Source organism: Kwoniella dendrophila, chromosome 1, assembly GCF_036810415.1.
Source record: "Kwoniella dendrophila CBS 6074 chromosome 1, complete sequence".
In the NCBI taxonomy this organism is placed as follows: Eukaryota; Fungi; Basidiomycota; class Tremellomycetes; order Tremellales; family Cryptococcaceae; genus Kwoniella; species Kwoniella dendrophila.
The window spans coordinates 167,722-195,262 of record NC_089476.1 but is presented as its reverse complement, the minus strand read 5'-3'; the positions used below and the strand labels follow the sequence as shown (position 1 = coordinate 195,262).

The following is a 27,541-nucleotide window of genomic DNA, read 5'->3' as shown; positions in this document are numbered from 1 at the left end:
TTCGATGTTCAGACTTTGAGGGGTTCGTAGTTATAGCAATACGGGATGTATGCTGCTCAAATGAAGTCCTCTTAATGACAAGTGACTATCTGTGTTTTTGTTCTCATATCACATATCCTGACAACATGCTACTTGATACATCCCTTCACCAAACCACTCATTATATCAAAAGTCCGTCTACATCGTATATCATTGTATTGTATTCTTATATTGTATCGTGTAAGCTGATGTCGAGTGATCCCTTCCAAGTGATACACCATGACTTGATCTATTTCCTCGTAGTCACAGTTGCACTACTACTTGTACCTCTAATTAAACTTGGTCTTCTACCATTTACTGCTTTCAAAGCTGGACTTTTAGTAGTTGTACTACTATTATTATTCGATGATGAAGAGAAAGATTTTGATCTCTTGCCATTACTATTTTTGGTATTAGATGATTTCTTATTCATGTTATGAGTCTGATTCCGATTCTCCATTACATCCATTTCTTCGTCATTCTCACCAGATTGACCATTCTCATCAAGTGATCCATCAAGAGGATCACCGCTGTCATCTAACAATATATCTTCATCTAATAGAGAAGGTGGATCAAATTCTTCTTCTTCACCTTCTCTCCAATCGAATTCTAATATATCATCGTCTCCATCACCATTGAGTTCAGCTTTTTCATTAATATCACCATCACCGTCGTCATCATCATCATCATCGATATTAGCAATATTACCTTCATCTTCATCTTGATCACCACCTAATAAAGTTGTTCTTAATTTCCTAACTTCATCACGTAATCTTTCAATATAATCATCTCTTCTATCAACTCTTTCTTTCAATCTTTCGATATATTCATTACCAAATCTTAATAAAGCAACTTTTGATACACCTCTATTTGGATTATCATCTGGTACCAGACTACTTTTGGGTAATAATCTAGGTGCAGATGATCCCGGTATAGGTTCACCTGATTCAGGATCTAAAGCTTCAACATTAATAGGTGGTAATAATAATCTCAATTCATCAAATCCAGCTTTTAATGAATCACGTCTTTTTTGCTCTGCTGCTTTATGTGATGTTTTTCGATTTTCTGGTTCAGTTGGTGGAGGAGGAGGTTTAGCTGCTACATAGTCATACTCATTAGCTGAAAATGTCTTGTAACGCCTCAAGATCAGTACTTACCTGCTCGAGAAGCTGCTGCAGATTGAGGCCTAATAGCTAAAGCCCTCTTTCCGCCTCCTGTTCCTCCTCCAACAGGTACTAATTTACTGCCGGAAGCTTTCTTACCAGCAGCAGGCGCAGTAGTGTTGTTATTATTAGCCTTCTGTTTCCTGGTGTTTCGACCAGCATTGCTGGTTGAACCTTTTTTTGGTGGTGCAGGGGGTGGTACGACACCTGAATGATTGTTTTGATTATTATCTTGTCTATCATTAACAGGACTGTTTTCCAAAGCTACAGGCGCAGATGACAAGTTCATCAAACTTGCAGGTGTCATGGGAGCAACACCGCCCTTTTTGCTTTTTGAGCTACTGTTAGAAGAAGGAACAGGTGGTGGAGGCATTATATGACTTAGATCTACTGGCGAAGGTGTTGAAGCTGAAGACATTGAAGCACCACTTGGAGCTGGAGCGAGATTGCGATGATCAATAGCTGAAGGAGGTAGATAACCCATATTTACCATACCTGATTGAGGTGGATTAGGATGAAATTTCTGTATTGCAGGTGAAGTAGGGACTGAATATGCACCATTAGCATTCATTATTGGTGTACCAGATGGAATTCTTTGATGAGATCGATGATTGGTAGGTTTTAACATTGGACTGGGTCTTGATTTGGCTGGTAGTGAATGTCTATGCGGTCCAGTACCAGATGAATTTGTAGGTATCAATGCTGGTGAAGCTAATATTGTTGAATGTCCAGCACTTGATGAGCTGGCTATGGAAGGTGAATGGTATACTTGTTGAGCTGGTTGACCTATATTTTGTGGATCGCCATCAAGCATCCCTACTAAAGCGCGAAGATAATCAGGATCACTCAGATCAGCACCTGTTTGAGGTCCAAGAGCTGGAGATAAGGTTTGCTGTGCACCACCACTTGATCCGACTGGATTGAGAGCAGGTGAGGAAAGAGCGCTAAGAGGATGGGGTGTTCGGGATTGTTGAGTATTGAAAGCAGGAGAAAAATGTTGTCTGTGCATATGCTGTTGTTGCATTCGGTTGGAAGCTTCCAACGCAGGTGATGTAAGTGGGGAGAAGAATGATGAATTAGGTGTAACGCCTGGAGTCGTTGCTGCTCTTGATGGACCAGCCGAAGAAGGGTTCGAACCGATGAAGGGAGAATTGGAAGAGGCCGCTACAACAGCCGCTGCGGTAGCCTGCATTTCCAATTGTCTTTGTTGTAACACTGCAAGTTGTTCTTGAAACTGTCGCTGTTGTTCTTGTAGCTGTTCCAAAGGAGATTTATTGGCTCCGTTTGAGTTGAGATGACCGGAAGGCGGCTGGGAATTGAAGGCGACCTGAGTAGAAGGGGAGTTGAATGATGTTGAAGTGGAATGGGAAAGCGCAGGAGAAAGGAGAGGTAGCATGTTAGGCTGGAAATGGCATACACGATTAGCTGGACCTGACACGCTTTGCAGGAATCACTTACATCTCCTCCAAATTCTGACTGAGCTCGAGCGAGCATCTCCAAGTGCATGGGTGACATGGCTTCCTGACGACTCTGCGGTATCAACTCTCCGCTTGGTCCTATTGACAAATTTAGTATATTTATAGTGATGATTTGCTAGAGCAAGAATGCTTACCAGGAGTAGGCATACCCCCCATACCCGCAGCCCAATGCTTATCTATACTCCCTCTATGCCTAGGCCGCTGTCCTTCTGGACCGCTAACTTCATTTTGCATGAATTGCTGCAATTGAGCCATTTGGGCACCGGGTGATGAAAGAAACATTTGAGCGAGGGGGAATTGGGGATTATTTATATCGAAACCTAATGGAGATTGCATATGTATGGCTTGTAGCTATAATTTCGCAAGTTCAGAAAGTCAGCATCTTATTGGGGGGACATATAGGTATCATCCGTACTAACCTGCTGTTGCAGTAAAGCAGCCTGTAACGCATCATATTCTTGTCCTACACCACCACCTGGATCCCCTCCTCCCCCTCCACCAGTATCTATACCTGAATGGAATCCCTCCTGCTGCGTCGAACGTCCAATTTCAGGTTGATCTAAATCCATTGAATTGCTTGCATCTTCATTATTACCACCTTTGTTCCTTCTTCCAGCAGAATGTTCGGTTTCAGTATCTAGACTTGGATCTCTAGTTACAGTCGCCGAACTAGTTTGTGATAAAGTTGAAGGTCCAGCATGATTATTGTTATGTTCCCATTGGTGTATTTGCTGTTGTATAGAGTGATTCGAAGTTATATCTTTCTGTCCATGTCCACCATGCCCATGATGATGATTATTTCCACTATTAATAGAATTTGAAGGTGAAGTGATTTCATTTGACATACCGGAATCTAAACCCGCTAAAGCTAAGAAATCCAATGAGAATAGACCTTCATCTGGATTAGTTCCTGTGGATGGATAGTTGGTCGGTGAAGCCGCATGAGATGTTGTAGTTGAATTTGACATTCTTAACCAATAAACCCAAATGTTATATCCAACCGACCTCACCGGATCACTATCAGGGTTGTATGCGGATGATATTTAGATTTTACTGTATGTGTATGCAAGATATGAATGTAGACCGCATTGACTTGAAAGGTATTATTCTACTGCTGTTATTGGTGAGATGTGGTCTTTGCGATTGTTTATCTATCTATCTTACGTCAATGCACAAGATTTTAAAAACCTAAAATATGAAGCTAAGCCAGTTTGTTCTTCTTGATGATAATTATAATTTCTTGTCGTTTGAGCTTGAAATCCAAAATTTTGGTATCTGGTATTTTTGGCTCGGATAAAAAGGAGTATGCAGTGGTATGTATCGTATGCGCAATATCAAGGCTTATAGACCGACGATCTTTGATGTTTACCTTGTAGTGAGCTGTTGCAATAAGAGTGAGATAATTGGTATAGTGGTGAATTTGTTTGCTACAATTTACGAACGTGTGTGGAAATTGAATTGCTGTTAATGCGGCTATTTAAGGAGATTTAAACAATTAAACAACCGTCTATTTTCTCTCTATTCCTCTCAATTCTATTGTTTGGAGCGGTTTCTTGCTTTTACTTGCGTTACGTTTGATTAGTCTGATTGTAGTATGTATACACAGAAGTTTGTAGGAATGTGGATTTAGGTTTCAGATTCTGTCGAAAGACGATTATTATGGGAGTAGCTCAATCCCAGCTTGATTGATGATGATGATAACCGGTTGCTCAATTGCGTGGAATAGTGGAATTAATATTCCTTAAAACGGTTATTATCCCACTTTATCCACATTAACTGAACCAATCTTCTGTCTAAAAGGCGTTAAAGGTAAAAGGTAGTAGACTACAGGATACCTCTCGATAGCGCTTAAGGATGGAGCTTTTCCCTACACATAAGATTATGTATCGTCATGCATTACAAAAAGGTAGACGCTTTTCCAGGCCCATCACCTTATTCTAAATGGTGTAAAAACATGTACTTCGGGATCTTTCTTTCAATTATACGTTATCAGAGAGTAAACTGGGTTTGATACGAGTAATTTAATTGATCTAAAAAGATGGTCGTGTGCACGTGTATGTATTCTCAACGAATCATCTTTCGTTCTTTCTTTCTTTACATTCTTTTAACCTTTTATTGTTACTTCTAGATGGCGTCACACGATTAAAATCCAGATGGATTTATACATAAATCTGTACCTTCTTCGTTCCGATGCTATTTTCACTTCACATGCCGTATTTCACCGTTTCTTAGTGCTTGGTGCATATACACACTGTGTTCAATCACCAATAATCGTCCGAATAAAGCGTCTCTTCGAATTGTCAGACGAGTTAACAGCCTATCATTTTGGAGCTAAGCTAAGTTGTGCCTATTTCGACGGAAGAGGGCAAATGTTTCTTCAAATACAACCCTCTTCCAAGTCAGAAAGCGGACTGGATATAAAGGCTACCGCAGTCGGACCGATACATGTTATACTACTCTGTAAGACCCCAACTTCAGGACATCAGCTCGCTTGTTACCAGCCACTACCCTTGACTTCGGACGGATCTTGAAGAGATAACCCAATTGGGATAAACCCATCTATACCTAATGATTGAGTTAGGTAGCTTACACAGCTCTTTAGTAGCCAGCCACTATATTAGGATTCATGTTTGAGGTGAATAGGTAATCGAATGTCAGAATGTTCGTCAAGTAGTCCGAGGAATCGAAAGGGTGTCTAGTATAAGCAGCAGGAATGTGGGTACCTTGAAGAGAAGATATGATTTTACAGGATTTGTGGTCAACTGAATCATAGTACGTATTTGTCAACGCAGTCATACTGATACTACGTTTCAAGCTTACTGATGATCCACCTCTTCATACTCTTTCAATTTCAAAGTTGTACATCTTTCAGTTTCCGGATCCGTAAAGCATACGACATATAGGATGTATAGACTTGGTCGACTCGAAGCTCTTTGCCGGTATCTCGCTTCGAGTGGCAACTTCGGTTGACTTCACAGGAAAATTGAACGAATCGTCTAAATATCTCTTGCTTTGTACAGGTCTTCCGCCAAATATATCAACTTTCTCCATTCATGTCAATCACTTTTAAGAAGATCAATCATAATACAATGTCAAATCTAGCACGCAAAATCGTTCACACCAAAGCTTCTCACAGAGTTGCTGAAATGGCAGATATCCTCCTCGTTATATTCTCCTTTTTAACACCTTCAGGTCTATTTGCCATTACACTGACAAGCAAGGCTTTTAACCAACTTTCGATCCCGTTATTATATGGAAACATCGTTATAAAACCCTCAACAAAAGCAGAGTTTGCCTTAATACGTAGAGTACAAGCTTGGGAGGAATATCGATACCGCCTGTTCCAAGAATTAGATAAAGACTTAGGTATTGACACAGATCTCAAAGAAAGACCTCACGACAAAGAAGTGAATCCTCAAGGCAGATATAATCCATTTATCCCTAGGTGTTCTTTACCAACTCAAGGTGTCATTGGACAATACGATAAATCCACTTTTCTTGACTACACTAAAAGAGTTGATATATATCTTCACAGAGTGAACCAATGTCCAAACTATACAGGACTCACGGGGAATGACTGTCATACTCATTCAGAAGTAATTTTACCCAATTTAGAGACAATATTTCTGGGGAGTGGAGACGATTATAGCAATGAAAATATAGGCAGCAACAATGAAAATGGATTTTTTCGATATTGTGATAGAGCTAGATGTCCGTTTTTACAATCCGACACTTGCTTGACGAAAGTCAAAAAAGTTTTTAGTTGATAATTTACATCTTGGTTACCTGAAGAATTATGAAGGTTTAGATCAAGTTGTAATAAAATTACGTCCTTGTGATATACCAACTTTTGAAGAATTTTCTGATGAAGAAAGAAAAGAGCTTGGGAGAACTCTATTTCCTCGTGAAACAGATTCGCATCAATTGAAATTACCTTTAAATACCAAAAGATTGAAATTGATTTGGTTTGATGAAAATCATAAATATAATACATTTTTCTTTGAAACCACATATCACGGTCCAAAAAATGGTAAAAATAGATATAAAGTCTGTTCGTCATGTGGCGAAATTATAAAAATGTTCATATATGACTGGAAAACAGACAGTTATATTGAAGATATCAACGATGATGGCCAAAATCGATGTGAAGATCTGTATCGAAATCAAGATAATTACCAATACAAAAAGTATAGAGGACTAAGAAATAGAATTCTCGATTTGTTTAGACTATTAGGAAAAATGACTAATTTAGAGAGAATTGATATTTACAATTTTGATTTGACTGCTCAAATAGCGATATCATGTCATACTGTTGATCTGAATAGAAATGTAGATAAGGATGAAAGGGCAATCGATCAACTGAAAGAAGATATATTGAAAGCTTTCCGACGAGGTAAAAAAGAGAATGAAAAAATCGAAATATCAGATTTCACGTTAAAGGAAGAAGATGTGCATGAATCATCCAGACGAAAACAAAGGGGAAATCAGGCGATATGGTTTTACTCGTTCGAAGAATATTATCCAATTCACATGAAATATCGAGAGTTGGATGAAGAAGAGTTCAAATACTTCCAAGACAGGGTGAATGCTGGTCATAACATGTGAACGGAGCGTGTTCCTAATTCAGGAGCTATCCATTTCTCACGAATCGTTATCACATCTCTTCCAGGTGAATTGTACCATAGTGATCATTCAGATAGTGATATGATCGATGAATTGGAAGTAATATATTGGGAGTTGTGTGTGCAATGAGAGTATCAAATGGTTGCCAATGAATGAAAAATAAAGATATTGTAATATAGGATGCGCTTATATAGATACAAATCCTATATACTGATTTGTCAATGTATAAGTGTAATGATACAGGAACATCTTATCCCCCGTTGGGCTTCAGTTGAAATACAATCTTGGTTCTTATAGTCGCTGCAGTATCGTTAATCATATTATCACGGCTTCGCACTCGTTTCAGGCACCGGATAAGGATAAGGTGTTTCAGCATAAAGCTTCCAGGTTTATAACAACAATGACAAATGACAAATGACACAGCGGGTAGGGCTGTATTAACAAGACTTATATCTATCGTCTCTTCTACTTTCTCAGCTATAAGAGCAATAATGCTGAATGGTATCAAACACAACCTGCCTTATAGCTAGAGCTCGAGACCCCTGTATTGCACATCATGGTTCAGCAATCGCTACCTGCAATGCCAGCCTCAACGATTTTAGGTGATACATCCGACATACTTTCCCACATATTCTCTTATTTACCTTCATCATCATTATTCGCCACCTTGCAAGTGTCTAAATCGTTCTTCCATGCCTCAGTACCTCATCTTTATAACACTGTAACTATCAAGCCTGGATCAAGAAACATATTCTTAGGCTCAACCAGGTCGGATAACTTGACTTTCGATAAAAAGCCGGTAGCAAATCAAACTGATGCTACAAATGATATAACCAAGAACTCATTGTTGAAGCATATCAAAAGAGTCAATGTATATGTACATTCTATTAATGAATGTCCATTTGTGAAACAATTCATACAGCCGTTACCCAATTTGGAATTAGTACATTTAGCTAAAGGTAGAGGGGGCTATACCGATAACTTGGACGATGGCAGTAATCTATGTTATAACGAAAAATGTCAATTTATAACGAAAGTTTGCACGAATACTCAAAAAGTGATCATTCGAGATTTAGACTTCACACCTTTGAAATTTTTCAAGAAATTGGAATCAGTAATTGTGAAGCTTAGACCATGTGAATTACCTTTTTATACAGGTGAAGGATTGGTTAGACGATCATATTTCATTAATAACGATAGTGATGATCCAAATCAAGATAATGACACCAATCATAATGATAACAATAGCAATTCACAGAGGGAAACTGAGATTATAGGTCAACTCGATAAGAATAATTTAGCTGATTTATGGTATAGAAAATCAAGTAATTTACCTAATTCAATTGAAAAATTAAATTTGATATTTTGGGATGAATCACATAAATATAGATTAATTGAATCGTATGAAACAGCTCCAAATCATAATCATCATTGGTTTGGAGGACGAAGTGATGGTGTAAGAACTATAAAAGGTTGTAATTATTGTGATCAATTAGGTTGTGTTAGATATTCACCTCATGTAGGTATACAATTACCTATTTTATTCTGGTTATTAGGTAAAAAGAACAAAAGCATACACAAAATTAGCATTTGGAATTTTGAAAAAACTGCAGAAAATTATCAATGGAGAGATTATGAATTATTATACGAAGATTTAATTGATGAAATTAATAAATCCTTCTATGAAGGTAAAAAGGATAGAATCAAATCCGGTTCACATTCTACGATATCAAATGGAGATGAACCCACCAACAATAATAGGATTTATAGTGATAATACAGAAATGAAAGTAGAAAATGTTGATGAAGAAATAATACAATTCAGATCAGGATTAGAATACTTCAATTTGAATGAGAATGATAATAATGAAATTGATGAAGAAGAATTATGTTATTGGAAAGATAGATTTAGTCCATCAGGAAAATTAAGAGAACTTAGAAGAAGGGTTCAAGAAGAAGTGAGTTCGACAAGAAGGATAATGACAGGTTTAGATACATGGTCAGAAGACGATTGTTTGAATTATTTGATTCAACGTTATAATGAACAAAGATTAGCTGAAGAGGAAAATGCACGATTGAAAATTAGACACGAAGTTGAGGCTATACAAGAGGAAGAAGAAGAAGAAGAAGAATGAAGAGAGGGGGACTGAAGCGATGAGTGGTAACCAATCCACTTTACCTCAAGTCAGTTTGAACAAAACCATTTGCCTTTACACCAAGCAACGATCGAACGACTTTAACGTTTTTTTAGCTATTTAATGAATTTTCTCATATGCAATATAGATACCAGGATATTTGCTCTTTATTCATGTATGCATACGATGTAATAGTGATGTATTAATTACACCTCTGATACCGCTCAGACAGCTATACTACTTCAACCCCATAATCGTTATAGTCAGTTTTCATCAACATCCATTCTATCTTCCTTTCCACTTGATTTTTCAGGTACGTCTTCATCACTTGAACTACTCGCTGAAAATACCTCTTTACCTAATCTTGATGATCTGGGTGTAGATTTGTCACCTGCTATTCTACGTCTAGGTGAAGAGCGTTGCTGAGGGATAGGACTTTGAGCGATAGGTTTCGAAGGTGTTTTATTTGGTGTATCCTGTTGAGCTGATGGAGCGATGGAAGGAATGGAGGAGGGGGATGATCTGGATATAGGTGGCGGATTCATGTGATTACATCTTGGACAAATCCATTCTACATGATGCGATCTAAGGTGTCAACATGATCTGGCCACCAGAACAAGTAGCGAAATATGGATCAACTCACGCATTCGTTCCCATTCATACTGACTTCCGACTAATCCGTTATGTCTAAAACATTCGCCACATACTAGCGCATATTTACTTTGAGCGGCATGAGCTAGATTGATATAGGTTGGATGTCAGCATTTCCTTCTGACTTTAGATATGCATAAGTGGATAGAGCGCTTACAAGGATCCTCTCCTAAAATGGTATCAGCTATTCTATCATACCATCGTTTCTCCGGAGTAGGTAGTACTGGTTGTATGGATTGCATTTGCATTGATAAAGCTGCAGCTTGATCTGGTGTAAGACCTTGGGGTATAGGAACGGGACTTCCAAGATTAGCTATTAGGAGCGGATGTACATATATCAGCAAGATGCATAGATTAAGAGCATATGATACTTACGTGCTGGTGTACCACCTGCGCCAACTAAATGACCAGGAGCTCTAGGTGTACCACCTGGTCCTGAAACCATTTTATTACCTCTTCCTACACTTCCTGGTTGACTTTGATTACCATGACCCACCGGAGAAGGTGAATCAGGCATTCTTCTTTGTGGAGTTTGAGGATTAACGTTTCCTGAAGGATCATCATATCTTTCTATCAATTTACGTGTAGAATCGTAATTTGTAGCTTTCTTAATTTCTTCAAGATGGTTTCGTTGTTTGCTTAACAATAGTCGAAGATGGGTTTCTGGCGAAACATAAAAATTCAGTAAACTGAAGTCATTTAAGAAGGAAGAGTTAAATATCGTGTATTGCTAACTCACCTTCATGTGTTCTTTGTCTAGAAAACCACACATGTATTAATCTATTCAAGCCCCAAATACTAATAATCGATGCGATCAAAGGTATGAGCTAACAATGACACTGTTTTTTTAAATACAGAGGTGAAACAAAGCTCACAAGATAGGTCCAAGAGCGATTCCAGCAACTCCGATAGCTTTCCCTTCCGTATCATGTTGACTTAAACCTATCAAACCTAAAGGTAATCCATGGACCCAATATAAACCTAACCAGATAGCCCACAATCCTATTCCGTACAGATTGATCAACAGCGATACCCTCCTTTCTCGTAATTTAATCTCTGAAAGATGCGTTTTAGCTTCATTGATATCGGTTGCTAAACGTGCCAAGAGGGTTTCGTAGTCCGGAGGCGAAGACTGAAAGTAAAAGCAGGCGGGATAAGTTGAAGGATCTCCCAATGAGTGCATAAGCGAAGACTTACGTTTCGAAATACGGAAAATAAACCCATCTTGACTCTCCTGATAGAATTTGGATCGAAACAAGACTGAGATGATGGTATGTATGAAGGATATTAGAAGAGAAGAACAGAGAAGAAAAGAAAGGGCAGTGGATAGATTTATGGGATCAACAATGACGTTGTACCTTACTTATTCGCAACCGGTAAAATGATCATAATTTCTAAAATTTATGACTTCAAAAGATCAAGATGATACATTTACCCCTTCATTATAATCTCATCGTTATTGAATCAGAATCTTCTTGTGCATATCATTATATTTAGTTTGTCTTTCTTACATGTTATCGCTATTAACCATCCAAATAGAGCAGCTATAGTCTGCCTCAAAAACCCTTTCATCAAGTTATGCTCAAAGCCTTTGATGTCGCTCGATTGACGCGTCCTTGTCAAATACGATGTCGATCGAAATACTTTCCTCTAGCCCGATCAATCAGTCGTTCGACCAAATATAGGAAACCCTCAAATGCTGCAAATGTAGCTAGAAGTACGGATGATGAAGACGGGGAAACTTTCAATCCTGACTATGGTAGATTCGGGAAGCGCGATTTTGAGGATTACCAACATGCGTTAGAATTGGAACAAGCCAAAACAACCGCTAGTAGTATGTGAAATTTTGATCCATTTGTGCGGATATGCAGCTCATGCTTATTGTCTTGTTTAGCTGGTAGATTCCTCAAGTCCAAGCTACCTGGTAATGCCAATCTGCCTAGTCTTTCTAAAAGAGGATCTTTTGGTCCAAAGCCGATAACTGTGTCTACCGACACTCCTGCGGCTTCAACTTCCAAGTCTAGCGGAAATACTATTTCATCGATAACGCCTCCCAGCAGAAAAGGTAAAGAGAAAGCAGTCGATCAAAATCAGCAGGATGATGAGAATATATCAATCTCGTCAGCGGGAGTGAATAATGACAACGGTGAGTTTAAGTATCGATGAAATACAAATACGATCGCCTGACATTTTTAACATGAATTGACAGGTCTGCGCCGAAATCCCGTTGGTGTTCAAATGCTTTCGCCTTCTCTACATAGCCAACTGTTCCCTGGGGAACCGCTCACCAGACCACCTAAATCATTATTGGATATATCACTAAATCACCTAAAATCGAATGGTTTATCGCCAGATGGTGCTGCTATTCTCCCAGAAATCAGTTTCGACATGCCGCCAATACAGGGGAAGAATATTCGAGATCACTTTTATAATCTAGGTCAACGCACCGCAGAACCATACTTATCAATGGCAAGAGATTTCATTGATGTAGAATCACCTGAAATGCCGAAAACATGGCAAATGGAACAAGCAGGATGGACAAAATATAATCCTGATGGAAGACAGGAAGCTGTTCTGGATTTAGGTGAAGAAACCTTAATCTCATTCGATGTGGAAACCCTATACAAGCTATCTTCTTATCCAGTAATGGCTACTGCTGTTACTCCAAACGCATGGTATTCATGGCTCTCACCTACCATCTTCGAAAAACCTCCTGAAAACACACCTAAACCACTCGAACCTTGGGATACACGAACTCCTGCACATCATCCTCATGAGCTTATACCTATATCAGGTAATCCAAAACCTAAGATCGTGATTGGTCACAATGTTGGATATGATCGTGCTAGAGTGAAAGAGGAGTATTCCTTAGATCGGACTTCTACAAGGTGGATCGATACGTTATCTCTGCATGTGGCTACTAGAGGTATAACATCCGTACAACGACCAGCTTGGAATGCTCATCGTAAGAACAAAAAAGCAAAACAGCAAATGGATCAGGAATCGAAAGAGGCTCTACAAGAATTAGCGGAAGAGAATGATAATCCTGAATTATTAGAAGGGTTACAAGGTTGGGGTAATACAGATGATGGCAGCCAATCAAATGGAAATAGTACATGGCATGATGTAACTTCAGTTAATTCTTTAGCTGAAGTAGCACTTTTACATTGTGATATACCAGTTGATAAATCAATTAGAAATCGTTTTGGTGATGATTCAATCAAACATGCTTCGGAACTAAAATCAGAATTAAATGAATTATTATCATATTGTGCAAATGATGTTAAGATAACACATGATGTATATAAGAAGGTTTTACCGCTTTTCTTGGAATCTTGTCCTCATCCAGCAAGTTTTGCAGGTGTTTTATCAATGGGTAATTCATTTTTACCTGTAGATGAAAATTGGGAAGAATACTTGAAAAATGCTGAATCAAAATATAAAGAAATGGATCAAGGTGTAAAAACAGCTTTAAGAGTTTTAGCTGAAAAATTAAGAAAAGAAGGTAAACAAGATGGTGATCCTTGGTCAGAACAATTGGATTGGTCTCCTAAAGTTGCAAGATGGTCTGATGAAGCGTTCCAGGTAGACGAAACAGTGATCAACGATGTTGAAACTACCGAAAGTGATGCAACTTCAAAAAACGATATGCCCGAGACTACACCTACTTCAGATATCACCAGTCCCCCAACTACTCCGACTGCCCCAGCGACTGTTCCCAAGTGGTTATCGGATCTTTCCAAAGACCCATCATATATAATATCATCTCACACACAACGTTACCTTCTACCTCTTTTCCTTCACTTATCCTATAAAGGTCATCCCGTTGCCTATCTATCAAAACATTACTGGTGCTTCATGGTACCTCATGAAGCGCACGCTGATTTTATCGATCCCCATGGTCTTCCAGTAGACTTGGACACAAAGAAAGACAAGCTTTTAGAACCGCTCTCAGATAATTATTCGTTCTTCAAGATCGGTAAACCCGAGGATCGCAGAAAGGTGAAACTCGTGGGAGCAGGGATCAAAAGTATGCTCAAACAGAAAGAGTTGACAAGTCCTTATGGAGACCTTCTTGACAAGATGGTCCAGAAAGACTTAGGAGGCGTACAAGAAGATTTGTGGAAATGCGTAGAAGAGTTTAGAAAGGCAGGCAAGAAGATTCCTTGGTCTCAACAAGTCGATTGGACTCCCGTGTCACAGTCACTAGGTATGTGACGTTCCGCTTTACTTGCATATGCCGTTTGCTTATGTTCCATATTCCGAATAGCCTCGGCGATCATCCCAGAACCTTTGGCATCTAGCTCGTCCGTAGAGCCATCGCCACCTTCAACGCCATCATCAAGTGGAAAATCACAACCAAAACCCCCAAAAACCGACACTGGTTTATGGCCTAAGTGGTATTGGGATTTGACTGGTCCACCATCGCGAATTCCGGCTGGCGAACTCGACCTGACTTTCAAGAAAACTGTTGCACCTTTACTCCTTCGACTTCAATGGCAAGGTTATCCACTTGTGAACAGTCGAGAACATAAATGGCTTTACCGTATACCTAGATCAGTTGTCGAATCGGAATCCGTTGGGATGCTGGTGGCAAGAGGAGGTAAAGTGAGATTCCAGGAAAAAGGAGCAGATTCACATCTCCACCAAGATACAAATCACTATTATTTCCGGCTTCCTCACAAAGATGGTGAAGGAAAAAATGTGGGTAATCCCCTTTCTAAGAATTTTGTTAAATCAATAGAATCAGGTGAACTTGCATCCGCTGCAGCTCAATCTGGAGATGATGTAGCTGCCAAAGCGGCCACCGATGCCACCAATATGAACGCTTTCTGCAGTTATTGGATCAGTTCAAGGGAAAGAATAATGGACCAGATGGTGGTCTACCGTGAAAAAAACCTAGGAATGATCTTACCTCAAGTCATCACTATGGGAACTGTTACGCGTCGTGCAGTTGAGAGTACCTGGTTAACAGCTTCCAACGCTAAGAAGAACCGAGTTGGTTCTGAACTTAAAGCAATGGTACGAGCTCCGCCTGGATATGCAATTGTCGGAGCAGATGTTGACTCTGAAGAATTATGGATATCAAGTGTCATGGGAGATTCACAATTTGGTATACATGGATCAACTGCTATCGGATGGATGACGTTAGAGGGAACTAAATCCGCTGGAACAGATTTACATTCCAAAACAGCTTCAATCTTAGGTATCTCAAGAGATGCTGCTAAAGTGTTCAATTATTCTAGAATTTACGGTGCAGGCAAAAAACATGCTGTTCAGCTTTTATTACAAGGTGATTCAAAATTAACAAAAGAAACCGCTGGTAAATTAGCAGATAACTTATATAAAGCTACAAAAGGAGCTAAAAGTGTTAGAAGCAAACAACTTGCTCCTGCAGCTATACCATCAATATGGCATGGTGGATCAGAAAGTTATCTATTCAATACTTTAGAAGCTATTGCTTTGTCTGATAGACCTATGACACCAGCATTAGGATGTGGTATTACCAATGCATTAAGAAAATCATATTTGGAAGAAGGTTCATCTTATTTACCTTCAAGAGTAAATTGGGTAGTGCAATCTTCTGGTGTAGATTATCTACATTTATTAATTGTTTCAATGGAATACTTGATAAAGAAATATGACATAAAAGCAAGATACCTAATCTCGGTACATGATGAAGTTAGATATCTATCAAAAGAAGAAGATAAATATAGATTGTCATTAGCATTACAAATTGCTAATGCATGGACGAGATCTCTATTTTGTTATAATTTAGGTTTAGATGATATGCCTCAAGGTATAGCATTCTTTTCTGCAGTTGATATAGATCATGTCTTGAGAAAAGAGGTTTTTTTAACCTGTGAAACTCCTTCACATCCTAAAATTATTCCATCAGGTGAATCATTAGATATTATACAGTTACTTGAAAAAACAAATAATGGTAATTTAGGTAAACCCATCAAGGGTCAACAAGATGTAATCAGTTATGAACAGAATACACCGGTACCAGTAGCTTTATTCCCTGATATACAATCTGCTGAACATGAAGAATTTTTAGAAGCTCAATCAAGAAGAATGGGTGATTCAGCAAAGAAATGGTTAAATCAACTACCATCCGTTGTGAGCAGTTTGGAAGAAGCGGAAAAGAAAGGTTTTAGTCAAAGTGCAAAGAGAAAAGTCGCAGCTTCGATTGCAAGAAAATCATAATTCATCTTGTCGTCAACAGTCTAGAATTAGAAACACTTGCCAGAAGTTAAAAACAAGAAGCTGCAATAACGAAGCAAGGATGGAAGAAATAGAAAAGGAGAAAGGTGGGGAAACATAGAGAAAGGAAATGGAAAGTCATTACGAGAAGAGCTTGGCAGAAGCCCTGCGCGTTTGTGCAGAAGAAGCGCATTCAATTGGTAAGAAACATCTAAATCAAACATCTCATCTTGTCGTATCGTAATATCAAATTGCAAAATGCATCCGTATAAAGGATGACTCTCACGAAACGATCGATCCCCTTCGCGCGTAGGCCAAGGTCATCACGTCATTATTCGAACCTTTCGTTACTTGTTCAAGAAGCGAGAACATCATTTGCAAGGTAAGACAAAGGTTTATGCCTTGAACGGAAGGAAAATCATATATATATATACCGCTACAGTTGACATCTCATCCATCAACCATCCACTTTCCACTTTCCTTACGCGAATCTCGAATACAATATTATCATACAATAGTCATTATGGCTTCTTCACAACGACCAAGGGGTATCATCGAGCAAACTTGGCGGAGCGATACAAATGATCACGTATTCCTATTTGAACAAGATGAGCCCTTGGTGGATTCGGTCACAGACTTCGTGCGTCAACAATTGGTCAGAACTCTTCGGGAAAGTATGTCTGATGATTATCATGTCCGTCCGGTGTCTTCGGTAATCCATGAAATTACCTTGATGCCTGTGTGCGGGCGCTATGACGAGAAAGCGAAAGAAGAAAGAACGAAAACAATCAGAATTTACTATTTAACAGATCAAGGTGGACATCATACATCAACTTGTAGAAAATATGATTGTACTGGTTATGCAAGTAGGGAAGAGGCAATCGAATCAGAAGAAACTGGAAATGGATGCTGTTTTAGTGATATCCCGGAAAATGAAAACGTAAAATGGTATGATCATAAAGCTGAACCGCTTCACCATAACTTAGAAGGGAATCAATTGGATTATCTGATCAATAATCTACAGATACATGGTGATAGCGGTTACACGAAACGGAGTTTAGAGCACAAAGTATATGAAGATGATATCATAGGTACGAGAATTCATCATAACTCGATATTCATCAGACCTGATCTCGAAGTGGATAAAATACCTTCGCAAAAGTTGGGTACGACAATTAGATATCACGCAGAAACATGTCCTAGTGCAGATTGTCCAGGTTCAGCTAATCCTTCAGATACATTAAGATATGGGTTTTATGGCAGTCGCAAGTGCAGATCAGATTTGGGATTCCCTTTTAAGCAATTTGAATTTACTCAGTATGTTGGTAGAAATACTTTCCAGTTACCAGAAGCAAGTAAATTCGTAAATGTACGAGATAGTCTTGTGGACTTACCTGAATATGAGAATGATTTCAATTATGGGAATCGTGGAACGGATCGATCTGAATATCCACCTGAAATTGATTTACCAGAAGGGAGTTCCATTGAAGGAAGGAAAAAACCTTTCAGTGACACTAGAAGGTTACTTAGGAGGTTGACCAACAGAAGTGAATCTTCTGCCACTACATAAGTTGTGATCAGTGACTTCGACAGAGCGGTATCGTACATCTACATTTCCTGTAGGTTGATTATCGAAAGACGTATTGGAAAAGCTGCCATTTTGCATGCATACTTTAGTGCTTCATTGTGCCTGCGCGTAGTCTCATCAGTTATAGTGTCTGGCTGTACATTCAACTCTCCATTCTGTCTGAAACGAAAAGAGAGCTCTCGCGAGTTTATTTGCATCATTCTTTTGATTTCCGCTTATCCTGTCTATTTACATAGTTGTCTCCTGTATTTCAGTATAAGCTGCGTAAATAGCCAAGTTCTGTGTACATGTCATCAGCCTTACAACAGGATCATACGTAGTGTCCGGGATCATCGGGTATAGGTTCACACCTTTGTTGGCCAAAAGCAAGTAGTGTATCCTTTATTCCTAAATGAGTGTTGGAAAAATGCACATATTGACATAAGTGACTATTTCAGTTCACTATTGCGGAAGGCACTCATCAGTCAAGTTTACATTGTCATCGTCTGCTGTATTTTAGCTCTCTGATACTCGATAAAATATTTCGACAAACTTAGTGCTGATTGTCCCCACTCGGCGTTAGCATCACAATCAACATGGCATCTAATTGGACCAGATCATGGAGTCTCAACGACAAGAAGAAATCATACATTTACCAAGGGAAAGAAGTAACTAGCAAAGAGGAATACAATTCTTCGGAAGCTCATCAGGAATTGTGCGATATTGTGAGGTTGGCCAATTTGACAGATAGAGATTCGATTTATCCTGAATCTAAGGTATTTGACGAAATTGTCTTCAAGTCAGCTAAAACACAACAAATTTATGTTGAAACCTCGACTGGCCGTGAACGTTCCGAAGTGGCAAATACTACAAGACTATATTACTTGACTGATCAAAGTGGATTCCACATACCCGAGTGTACTTTGTATGATTGTAACGGTTTCCCGAGTTTAGAAATGGCAATAAATTCAAATAGAAGAGGATGTTGTGGGTTGAAAAATGATAATTTACAATGGTATGAAAAAGAATCTAAACCAATGACAGAACAAGATATCAACTTTAATAATCCTTTAGAGTCTTTATTTGATAAAGTCGAGAAGAATGCTAGATCCACACATACAAAATATAATAATACTCATGTAATTGGATGTGAGATCGAATATAATACTTTACTGATTAGACCAGATCTTAAAAATGAAAAGATACCTTTAATGACAATAGATCATTCAACTAGATATCACTTAACGAGTTGTACTGATCAATTGTGTCCTGGATCTCAGAGATATCAAACATCATTAAGTAAAGGTATAAAAGAGTATTCAAGATGTAGACCTGATCTGAATTTCCACTTTGATACAGACGATGAAGGAACTGTACCATTAGATTATTGGTTACGTAGAAACGGTGGACAACCCCCAAAATCCAGAATATCCTCCAGAGGATTGGCTACGATTGTGACCGCAGATTTCGAGAACGAATTGTCAGCTACTTAACGGAAGGAGTGAGCCTAGGCGGAAGATCAATGAAAAATTGGTCAAATTCACGCCACACTGGTCATCAGACCTTTTGACGTATCTACTTATGTATCGTTTGACAATGCTTCTGGTGCACTTTATGCTGACAATTTCTTCCTACTTCAATCGAATGGCGAGTCGTCTTAAATTTGAGTGTACACCTTACCTGACGGGTGTGGTACTGTCATACTTCCACCTTTAAAGATCTCGTCAGCTTACTCTATCACTCCCGTCAGCCAACTCGCATCCTCTTATTTGCATCCGTATCTCGATCCCGTCCTTCCCGTACATCGTAAGGTTCGTACTCTTCGTAGTAATGATCATCCGAATTATCGGAAGGATGATCCGACTTATCGAATAGTATAGTATCATATATTTACTATAATTTCTGTACGAGTAGAATAAGATATAAATAGTAGTAGATAGACTTAGATACATTTCTCTTCTCCTCAAGAAATGTATATCTCGTGAACTACACCTCGCACTCGCCACCGGTCTTATTCAGAGGGCATCGCTTATCGTACTCGCATCACTCGTCCCATCACAGGTACCTTGAAAGAGGTCTTCCAGGAAGATGGTCAATCAGTGCACAAACTTCCTTCCCACCTTTGTCTGATCTTGAAGCCACATCATGTATCCTTTATAACATTACATTCGAGTCTAACGAACTTTGTCTACGCTGTCGTCGTCATATCTCTTGCAGCAGAGCTGTTGGAATATACATACATTTATATATCGTACATGTTGGTGAAATGTCAAAGCTGATTTACGACTGACTCTAACTACAAACTCATTATCATAACACGAATAATACAAAAAACATTTACCCTCAAATTATCAAGTCAGACTAACTTTTTCCACCTCATCGCAAACACATAGCCACATTTGGATTTATAGCAAAATGTCCTTCCCAAAAGATGATACATGGACTTTTGACGGTTCCAGCAATATGTTTGTTCACAAAAAGAGACTTCTCAGTGACGATGAACCTACAAGTATATTGAATTCTCGTCAAGCATTCGTCGACATGTTCAGACTTACAAGGAGGACAAATGATACTGGAAAATACCCTACATCCTATCTCGTGAACGAATTTACTTTCAAGTCTGCTAACCCTGAATGGATCAACCTAGATGGAAATAGCTCACCTATCAATGAAATCACCAGATTATATGAAATACTTGATGATAACCGGTATCATATATCATCTTGTACATCAAAGAGTTGTATTGGATCTGCTAATTTGAATACTGTTGAACATGTTGACGAAGCTTTTCATCGAGATGAGAGCGGTAATTGTAATATCGAAAAACCGTCTAATCCTCCTACTGTCAAGAATGATGGTAGTTCACTTATTGATTTGATGGGAAAAATTGAAAGAACACCTAATACTCGTTTTGAAAACCCATTTTATCCTGAAAACGGTAATGATTTTTCTATTGTCCCATCAAAAATCCAATTCTCATTATTACACATTAGACCAGATTTGAATATCGATAAGAGTGAAATCATACCTTCAAGATTGAATAGTAATGGTAACAAGATATCATTCAACATATTGTAAAGATTCTCTGTGTCCTGGATCTTCTAATTCCAAAAATGCTTTGAACAAAGGTATCAATCGTTCAATTAGATGTAGGGCAGATTTGAGTTTTCCTTTTGAAAGAAGACATCAAGGTAACGATGATGTCGAAGAAGATCTTGATTCCATTCCCGATCACCTATATTATACACCGATCTATACAGAATCTCGGAATGCTGAATCCCTAAAATCTCGCTCGGTAGTTGCTGTAGATCCTGGCACAAGGTTAAAAATGTTAGCTGCCAAGGAGTTAGGTAAACTGCCCAGATCTAGAGGGTTAGCAAGTATGATTATAAACGAAGGGAAGAATCCGAATTCGAAACTCGTTTCAATGTCAATCATGACCAAGCAAGGTCAACCTGTTACATCAGAACATCACCAAGAAATGAAGGATGACCTGGACAATGAGATTGATTCTTTTGTGAGTACTCCTTCCTTTCGTTCATAATAGGTCATCCGTGATGCTAATAAATGTATGTCAATCGCAAAGTTAGAAGACTTGACAGGGCGTGATCGTTCTTATTTAGAGGAGAGAAGACGAACAACAAATGAAGGTGAAAAGAAAGACCGCATAAGTTCCGCAAACAGATTGAGTAGATCAAACGCTCGCAGAAGAAATGACGGTGCCAGGCAAAGCATCTTTAAAGAAGAATTGTAAAGCCAACCCTTACTAAAATCATTTTCTGTTGATGTGATATTGATTGCAATTGTTTTTTTTTGTTTTGTTTTTTTTCGAAGTGTTTCAATCTATAATCAGATTTATTGTTAGACTTCCATGGAGATCAGAAAATCGCAGCTAAACAAGGATAAACGGTTATGTTCAGGTATATCATTGATCAATCCAAAACTTATTCTTTTTCAAGACCGTATAAGTTATTGAGCCACCCATCGATGATCGTGCGATATTTGTGTTTATTTCATTTTATCCATTGATCCGCATTTTGTAGTAGTAGATCTTTTTTTATCCTTCATTCCAATAACTCAAACTCTATAAAGGTATGATTTATTTGTTAAGAGCAGCTTGGAGACCTTCAAATACTTCAACTTCAATTCTAGCTTCAGCTTTTTCTGATTCTGGGGCGGATGATGAAAGTACTCGGTTGGCATCAGCGAGACCGGATCGGATGTTCTGTAAAAGAGTGTTACATGATTGTCAGCCTGTCATGTTTCTTGCTGACCATAAGCTGTAGCGATTAGGCAAAACCGCCGATACTTCTTCGCCTAATTGCATGATATAGATGAGGGAACTATATACTCACCTCAGCTGAGAATTGCTCAAGAGGGTAGGCTTCTACGGCGTTGATAGTGAGGGTGTTGTTACCGTGGACGGTAGCGAAACCAGATGAAACTGAAAATCGTTCATGGGTGTCAGCGATACTCTTTCGACACACCCCTATATGCTTGGCCTCTTCTTGTCTAATTATAATTGTCATATTGGCCTTCTTACACCAAACAATATGTCTCCGTTGCACTCGTCTTTCGATAGTCCACGTCAGGTTTGGTTGTCCCTCAACAAGTCTCGACTCTCCACATCCCATACATCTAGATGCTGAATTCCCATCTTACTCCGTTTTCGTTCTGATCATCCAGCTCCATTCCAACAATTTCATCACTCTCGGCCGATTTTTCAAGTTGTTGACCATATATCTAATCTCGGCCGCTTGTATGCTAAAACCACTTACCGAACCATTTCTTTCCAGCTTGACCGTTTTCCTCGATAACTTCTACAACACCGGCTCGGAGAGCTTCAACTGAAGCAACGTGGTTGGCGAGAACACCCATGTCACCAGTAGCAGCTGGGAGGTTGACTTGAATAACACCGGCTGACGAGTAAAGAGACTGTTGTTGGGATCAGTTGTTATTGAATAGTAGATATGGGAGACATGTTGATAGATATTATCGTTAAATAATGTATTGTTATGACGATTGATATTGGCGAGTTGGAAATGAACAATTGGTGAAAAATGATAGAAAAACAACATTTGTTAGCTAAAACTCTCTGACATCTCCTACCCTCTAGCCACAACAATATCCTTCAACCCACTTGATGAGGTAATACCAAACTCAATTGTAATTTTCCATCAGCACCTGCAGCTTCAGCATAACCTCTTCTGGCCATTCGTACGGCCGAAGCTTGTCGAGGGAGAGCTCGGAGTGAAGAAGTGAGTCGAGAAGCGAACATTTTGAAGGTGATTTTTCTACAGATGAAAGGTGAGCGAGCTGGTCTCCAACGGTGGACGTGATATAGATGAAGCTTACAGAAAGTGTCTAGGCTGAAAGAGCTATTCTATACATAGGTATCTTACCTTTAAATGTCGATGTCACCAAATGCCAATACAGCATCAAGCATCAAGCATCCAGCAGCAGCAACAGCAACAAACCTCGAATCGCAAAGGAATACTCAGAATATGAGAACGACTTAAGGATTACCATCCGAATTACCGCGGAAAATATCATTGTGGCAATTCCCACATACTTAAGAGGGGTTTACAAATAAGGTAAATCTAACCATGATATATGATTCAGATCATTTCGGTCACCTCCACTTTACCTGTTCAAGTTTCAACTTTTTTGGATTTCATATTTCATAGCTTTGACCGTTAAACCATTTCACTCTGCTATAGCTGGATATATCAGTCTTATTACTCTTAGTTCTCCTATAGCTCTCATCAACATCGGTATAAGTAAGACCGACCAAGATGGCAAGAGGATCTCAGCCATTCTCAGCATCGACTTCGTCGACAGCCAAAAAGTCTAAACCGTCAATTTCATCTGCAAAAGCTAAAAGAAGACAAGATCCATCAAATGCTTATACTTTTTTACCTTCACTGCCCAAAAGACATCGAACTTCTAAAGCTCAACTATCAATATCGAAAGACGAATTAGAATCTGCTGGACCATCCAGAAGGGTCCAAGAGGATTCTGATGACGAGGAAAATGAAGATATGCAAACTAGAATTAAAAGAGTCGCAATGATGATTGCTGATGATGAAAATCAGGGTGAAATTGAATCAGATGAATCTGATATTGATTCTGATGAAGCTTGGAATTCTGATGGTTCAGATGAAGAAAGATGGGGTGATGTCTTTAGAGAATTAGATAAAGGTAAAGATAAGAAAGGGAAATCAAAAGCTAAAGAAGTGGTAAGAAAAGTAAGTTCAGCTACACATTGCAGATTCATCTAATGAGCGATAGCTGAATAATGGAGCTGACGTTCTCTGACTATACTTAGCCTGCAAAACCCCTTACTGTAAATTTAGACGAAAGCGAGGATGACACGTCGTCAAAAGCCAAAGGAAAGGGCAAGCAGATAACCGAAGAAGAATTTTCATCCGAAGATGGTGAAGAAGATGGTGAAGAAGATGACGACGAAGAGGATAATAGCGACGAAGATCTCGAAGTTGATGATGATGACCAGGAAGAAGACGAGGATGACGAGGACGAAGAAGATGAAGATTCCGACATGGAACTTCCATCTGACTTGTCGGATGACGAAGAAGATCCAGATAATCTCGATGGTTTAGACGCATTTGTCGATTCGATAGCTTCTGCAGACAAAAAGCGGAAAGCGGGAGCAGAGGATAAGGTAGAAGAAGTCGCTAAGAAGAGGAGAGTTTTACCTGTTGTTTCAGGTCCAAATTTGAAGGAGAACGGAGAGCTAGGCTTGAAAAGCAGTAAGTAGAAAAGCTTATTCGCAGCAAAACAATTAATTGACCGTAACACGCTTGTGATTAGATCAAAAGCTCGACTTATCATCCTTAATATCGTCTCACCCTTCCCTCGCTGGAGCTTCAGCTCTTCTTCCTTCCAAGTCCGATCAAAAATCTTCCACTTCTATCCTCAAACAAGGGCTTGTTTCAGCACCATTACCCACAGTATTTCAAGATCGACTAGATAGAGAAGCAGCGTACGAGAAAACCAGAGAAGAAGGTCAAAAATGGGCTGGAGTCATGAAAAGAGTTAAAGAAGCTGAACATCTATCATTCCCATTACAACCTGAACAACGTGGTGGTGTAAAAACCACAAATGAGATTTTAGCTGGATTTAAGCCTTCAAATCAATTGGAATCTGCTGTTACAGCATTACTGAATAAAGCAAATTTAACTGAAGATAACATGAAAAAGAGAGAAGATTTAGCATTAGAATCACAAGAATTAACATTAGAAGAAATTAAAGAAAAAAGAGATGCATTAAGATATCAAAGAGAGTTAATGTTTAGAGCTGAAGCAAAAGCTAAAAGAGTAGCAAAGATAAAATCTAAGACTTTCCGTAAATTAGCAAGAAAAAGAGCTGCAAAGGAGAATCCTGAAATGACCATGGATTTAGAAGATTTGAAAAGATTAGATCCCGAAGCGGCCGCCGAACAGATTGAAAAATTGGAAAGGGATAGAGCGAGAGAAAGAGCTACGCTAAGACATGGTGCTAAATCTGGTAGATGGGCAAGAGATGTTGGTGGTGATGGTGAAGAATTGGAAGATAGAAGAAAAGCGAAAGAAGAAATGTTAGAAATGAAAGAAAAATTACAAAGAAAAATTATGGGTAAAGATGAAGGTTCAGATTCAGATTCTTACGACGATAATGATGATGATGATGAAGATGATGAAGATGAACAAGGTATAAAATCTAAAGCATTTGATCAATTGGCTGCTCTAAATGCTCAAAATTCAGAACCAAATGGTAAAGCAGGAAAAGGTTTAATGCAAATGGCTTTCATGAAAAAAGCACAAGAAAGAGAAATGCAAAAAGTTGCAGAAACCGAAGCTGAATTGAGAAGAGATATTGAAATGTTTGGTCAAGAAGGTGCAAGTGATAGTGAGGATGATGAAAGTGATGCTGAAGAAGTTGGAAAACCTAGTATGATGAGAGTTGGTGGTAATGAGGGTCGAATGGTATTCTCTGGAAATGCAGGCGTAAGTTTATATTTCTTTCACTTGATTATTCGTTATCTTACAATCTGCTAATCTCGAATTTTAGGCCTCTTCCACACAACAGGTAGAAATCCCTGAACCAGCTCAAGTCAAACGTCCTTCGGCATTATCAAGACCTCGTGAACCTACTCCAACCTCTGATGAACCACTTGGAAATCACAATCCTTGGTTAACTGCTACATCTTCAGCTGGACCATCAAGAAAGCGAAACGCTATGATTGGATCAGCTAATGCAAAAGCAGAGGATAAAGTAACTAGAACATTGAAAAAGGCTGTCAAAGGTAAAGAAGCTGAATTAGATGACGAAAAAGTTGAAATTTCTTTAGAAGCTCCTGAATCTAAGTCAAATGGCAACAAGAAATCTAGTAAGAAAGGCACTATACAGGGGAATGGAAATGGGGAAGAAGTAGATAGTGATGAAGAAAGTGATGAAGAGTTAATGCCAATTTCAAATAAAGGTATTAAAGCATTTAAACAACGTGATTTAGTTGCACAGGCATTTGCAGGTGATGATGTTGTTGAAGAATTTACCAGAGAGAAAGAAAAACAAATTGAATTAGATGCACCTAAAATTGAAGATACTTCATTACCTGGATGGGGATCTTGGGGTGGTAAAGGATCTAAAAAAAATAATAAAAAACCTATTAATCCTAAATTTTTAATTAAAACTGCTGGTATAGAAGCAAATCAAAGAAAAGATTTTACAAGATCAAATGTAATTATAAATGAAAAGAAAGATAAAAAAGCTTCAAAACATTTATTAACAGATTTACCTTATCCATATACATCAAAAGAACAATATGAAAGATCTTTCAATAATCCTGTAGGTTCAGAATGGAATTCAAGATCAGGTTTCCAAAAAGGTACTTTACCAAGAATCGTCAAAAAAGTGAGTTTTCAACATCTCCACAGTAGTGAAGTTGCGCAGTATATACTAACCTATCATCTGTCTTTTTTCTTGCTTTATTACAGCCTGGTGCAATTATCGAACCTGTTCGAAGGATGTTCTAGTCTTATTGCTTGCTTTCTCCTATACAACGTTGCTGCCATAATCACTCTCTCGAACATCATGTAGTCTATTCACTTGTACTTCCGCTCTGTATGCTGTTGAACCATATTTGGTTCCTCATTCATGCATCATGTATACACAATGATCAGCTGATCAACCGACATGTTGCATGGAAGCGAATAATATTTTCCATTGCATCATCAAAGATTCATATATTATGTTCTTGGTAGCTATGAGAAGGTGACTGATGAAAGATATCAAAAAACTGACATCAGCGGCGTTGTAATTTTGTTAATTGCTTGCTATGTAGTGGTGTTGATGTATTGATGTACGGCTGATCACTGGCTGTCTACGGTATGGCATTTTTACCATTCCATTCCGCCACAAATGGGATGACGAGTAGGGATTTTTGTGATTTAGTGATTTTCCGGATTTGGTAAATTTGCTTTTTTCGTATCTTATTTTCCGTTATTAAGCTTTTATCTCCCTTTTACCTAGTTAGGGTAAAGGAAGAAGAACAAGGACGATCACCTGTAGATTCGAAAGGGTATTAACCATTTGCTAATTAATTTGTTGGTACAGATGTATGCTATATCTGCTTTTGAGATTGTGCTCAAATTAAGTAATACATAAATGGTCGATTTGAATGAACCAATACTGTTGACCT

At 38.7% G+C, this 27,541-nt stretch overlaps 10 protein-coding genes across 10 annotated transcripts; 7 read left to right on the top strand and 3 right to left on the bottom strand.

Annotated features, from left to right (window-relative positions):
• Positions 1-268: 268 nt before the first annotated feature.
• L201_000078 (uncharacterized protein) lies at positions 269-3,627 on the bottom strand (the record flags this gene model as incomplete). The annotated part of the gene is made up of 5 exons (XM_066215885.1): positions 269-1,116; positions 1,176-2,583; positions 2,640-2,737; positions 2,794-3,010; positions 3,079-3,627. 5 exons carry the CDS (start codon positions 3,625-3,627, stop codon positions 269-271), a joined length of 3,120 nt encoding a protein of 1,039 aa, XP_066071982.1.
• A 2,121-nt stretch (positions 3,628-5,748) lies between these two features.
• Positions 5,749-7,264, top strand: L201_000077 (uncharacterized protein; the record flags this gene model as incomplete). Its single annotated transcript, XM_066215884.1, has 2 exons — positions 5,749-6,066; positions 6,452-7,264. 2 exons carry the CDS (start codon positions 5,749-5,751, stop codon positions 7,262-7,264), a joined length of 1,131 nt encoding a protein of 376 aa, XP_066071981.1.
• Positions 7,265-7,838: 574 nt separating this feature from the next.
• L201_000076 (uncharacterized protein) lies at positions 7,839-9,416 on the top strand (the record flags this gene model as incomplete). Its single annotated transcript, XM_066215883.1, has 1 exon — positions 7,839-9,416. One exon carries the CDS (start codon positions 7,839-7,841, stop codon positions 9,414-9,416), a length of 1,578 nt encoding a protein of 525 aa, XP_066071980.1.
• A 263-nt stretch (positions 9,417-9,679) lies between these two features.
• L201_000075 (uncharacterized protein) lies at positions 9,680-11,291 on the bottom strand (the record flags this gene model as incomplete). Its single annotated transcript, XM_066215882.1, has 7 exons — positions 9,680-9,987; positions 10,060-10,152; positions 10,225-10,380; positions 10,443-10,730; positions 10,807-10,865; positions 10,943-11,199; positions 11,265-11,291. The coding sequence occupies 7 exons, from the start codon at positions 11,289-11,291 to the stop codon at positions 9,680-9,682; spliced, it is 1,188 nt and encodes a 395-aa protein (XP_066071979.1).
• Positions 11,292-11,645: 354 nt separating this feature from the next.
• Positions 11,646-16,277, top strand: L201_000074 (uncharacterized protein; the record flags this gene model as incomplete). The annotated part of the gene is made up of 4 exons (XM_066215881.1): positions 11,646-11,901; positions 11,962-12,213; positions 12,277-14,277; positions 14,338-16,277. 4 exons carry the CDS (start codon positions 11,646-11,648, stop codon positions 16,275-16,277), a joined length of 4,449 nt encoding a protein of 1,482 aa, XP_066071978.1.
• A 520-nt stretch (positions 16,278-16,797) lies between these two features.
• Positions 16,798-17,844, top strand: L201_000073 (uncharacterized protein; the record flags this gene model as incomplete). The annotated part of the gene is made up of 1 exon (XM_066215880.1): positions 16,798-17,844. The coding sequence occupies one exon, from the start codon at positions 16,798-16,800 to the stop codon at positions 17,842-17,844; it is 1,047 nt and encodes a 348-aa protein (XP_066071977.1).
• Positions 17,845-18,437: 593 nt separating this feature from the next.
• L201_000072 (uncharacterized protein) lies at positions 18,438-19,334 on the top strand (the record flags this gene model as incomplete). Its single annotated transcript, XM_066215879.1, has 1 exon — positions 18,438-19,334. The coding sequence occupies one exon, from the start codon at positions 18,438-18,440 to the stop codon at positions 19,332-19,334; it is 897 nt and encodes a 298-aa protein (XP_066071976.1).
• Positions 19,335-20,256: 922 nt separating this feature from the next.
• L201_000071 (uncharacterized protein) lies at positions 20,257-21,595 on the top strand (the record flags this gene model as incomplete). The annotated part of the gene is made up of 3 exons (XM_066215878.1): positions 20,257-20,915; positions 20,989-21,358; positions 21,428-21,595. 3 exons carry the CDS (start codon positions 20,257-20,259, stop codon positions 21,593-21,595), a joined length of 1,197 nt encoding a protein of 398 aa, XP_066071975.1.
• A 345-nt stretch (positions 21,596-21,940) lies between these two features.
• L201_000070 (uncharacterized protein) lies at positions 21,941-23,119 on the bottom strand (the record flags this gene model as incomplete). Its single annotated transcript, XM_066215877.1, has 4 exons — positions 21,941-22,066; positions 22,197-22,285; positions 22,620-22,776; positions 22,982-23,119. The coding sequence occupies 4 exons, from the start codon at positions 23,117-23,119 to the stop codon at positions 21,941-21,943; spliced, it is 510 nt and encodes a 169-aa protein (XP_066071974.1).
• A 517-nt stretch (positions 23,120-23,636) lies between these two features.
• Positions 23,637-26,876, top strand: L201_000069 (uncharacterized protein; the record flags this gene model as incomplete). The annotated part of the gene is made up of 5 exons (XM_066215876.1): positions 23,637-24,089; positions 24,170-24,611; positions 24,673-25,847; positions 25,912-26,754; positions 26,838-26,876. 5 exons carry the CDS (start codon positions 23,637-23,639, stop codon positions 26,874-26,876), a joined length of 2,952 nt encoding a protein of 983 aa, XP_066071973.1.
• Positions 26,877-27,541: the final 665 nt, after the last annotated feature.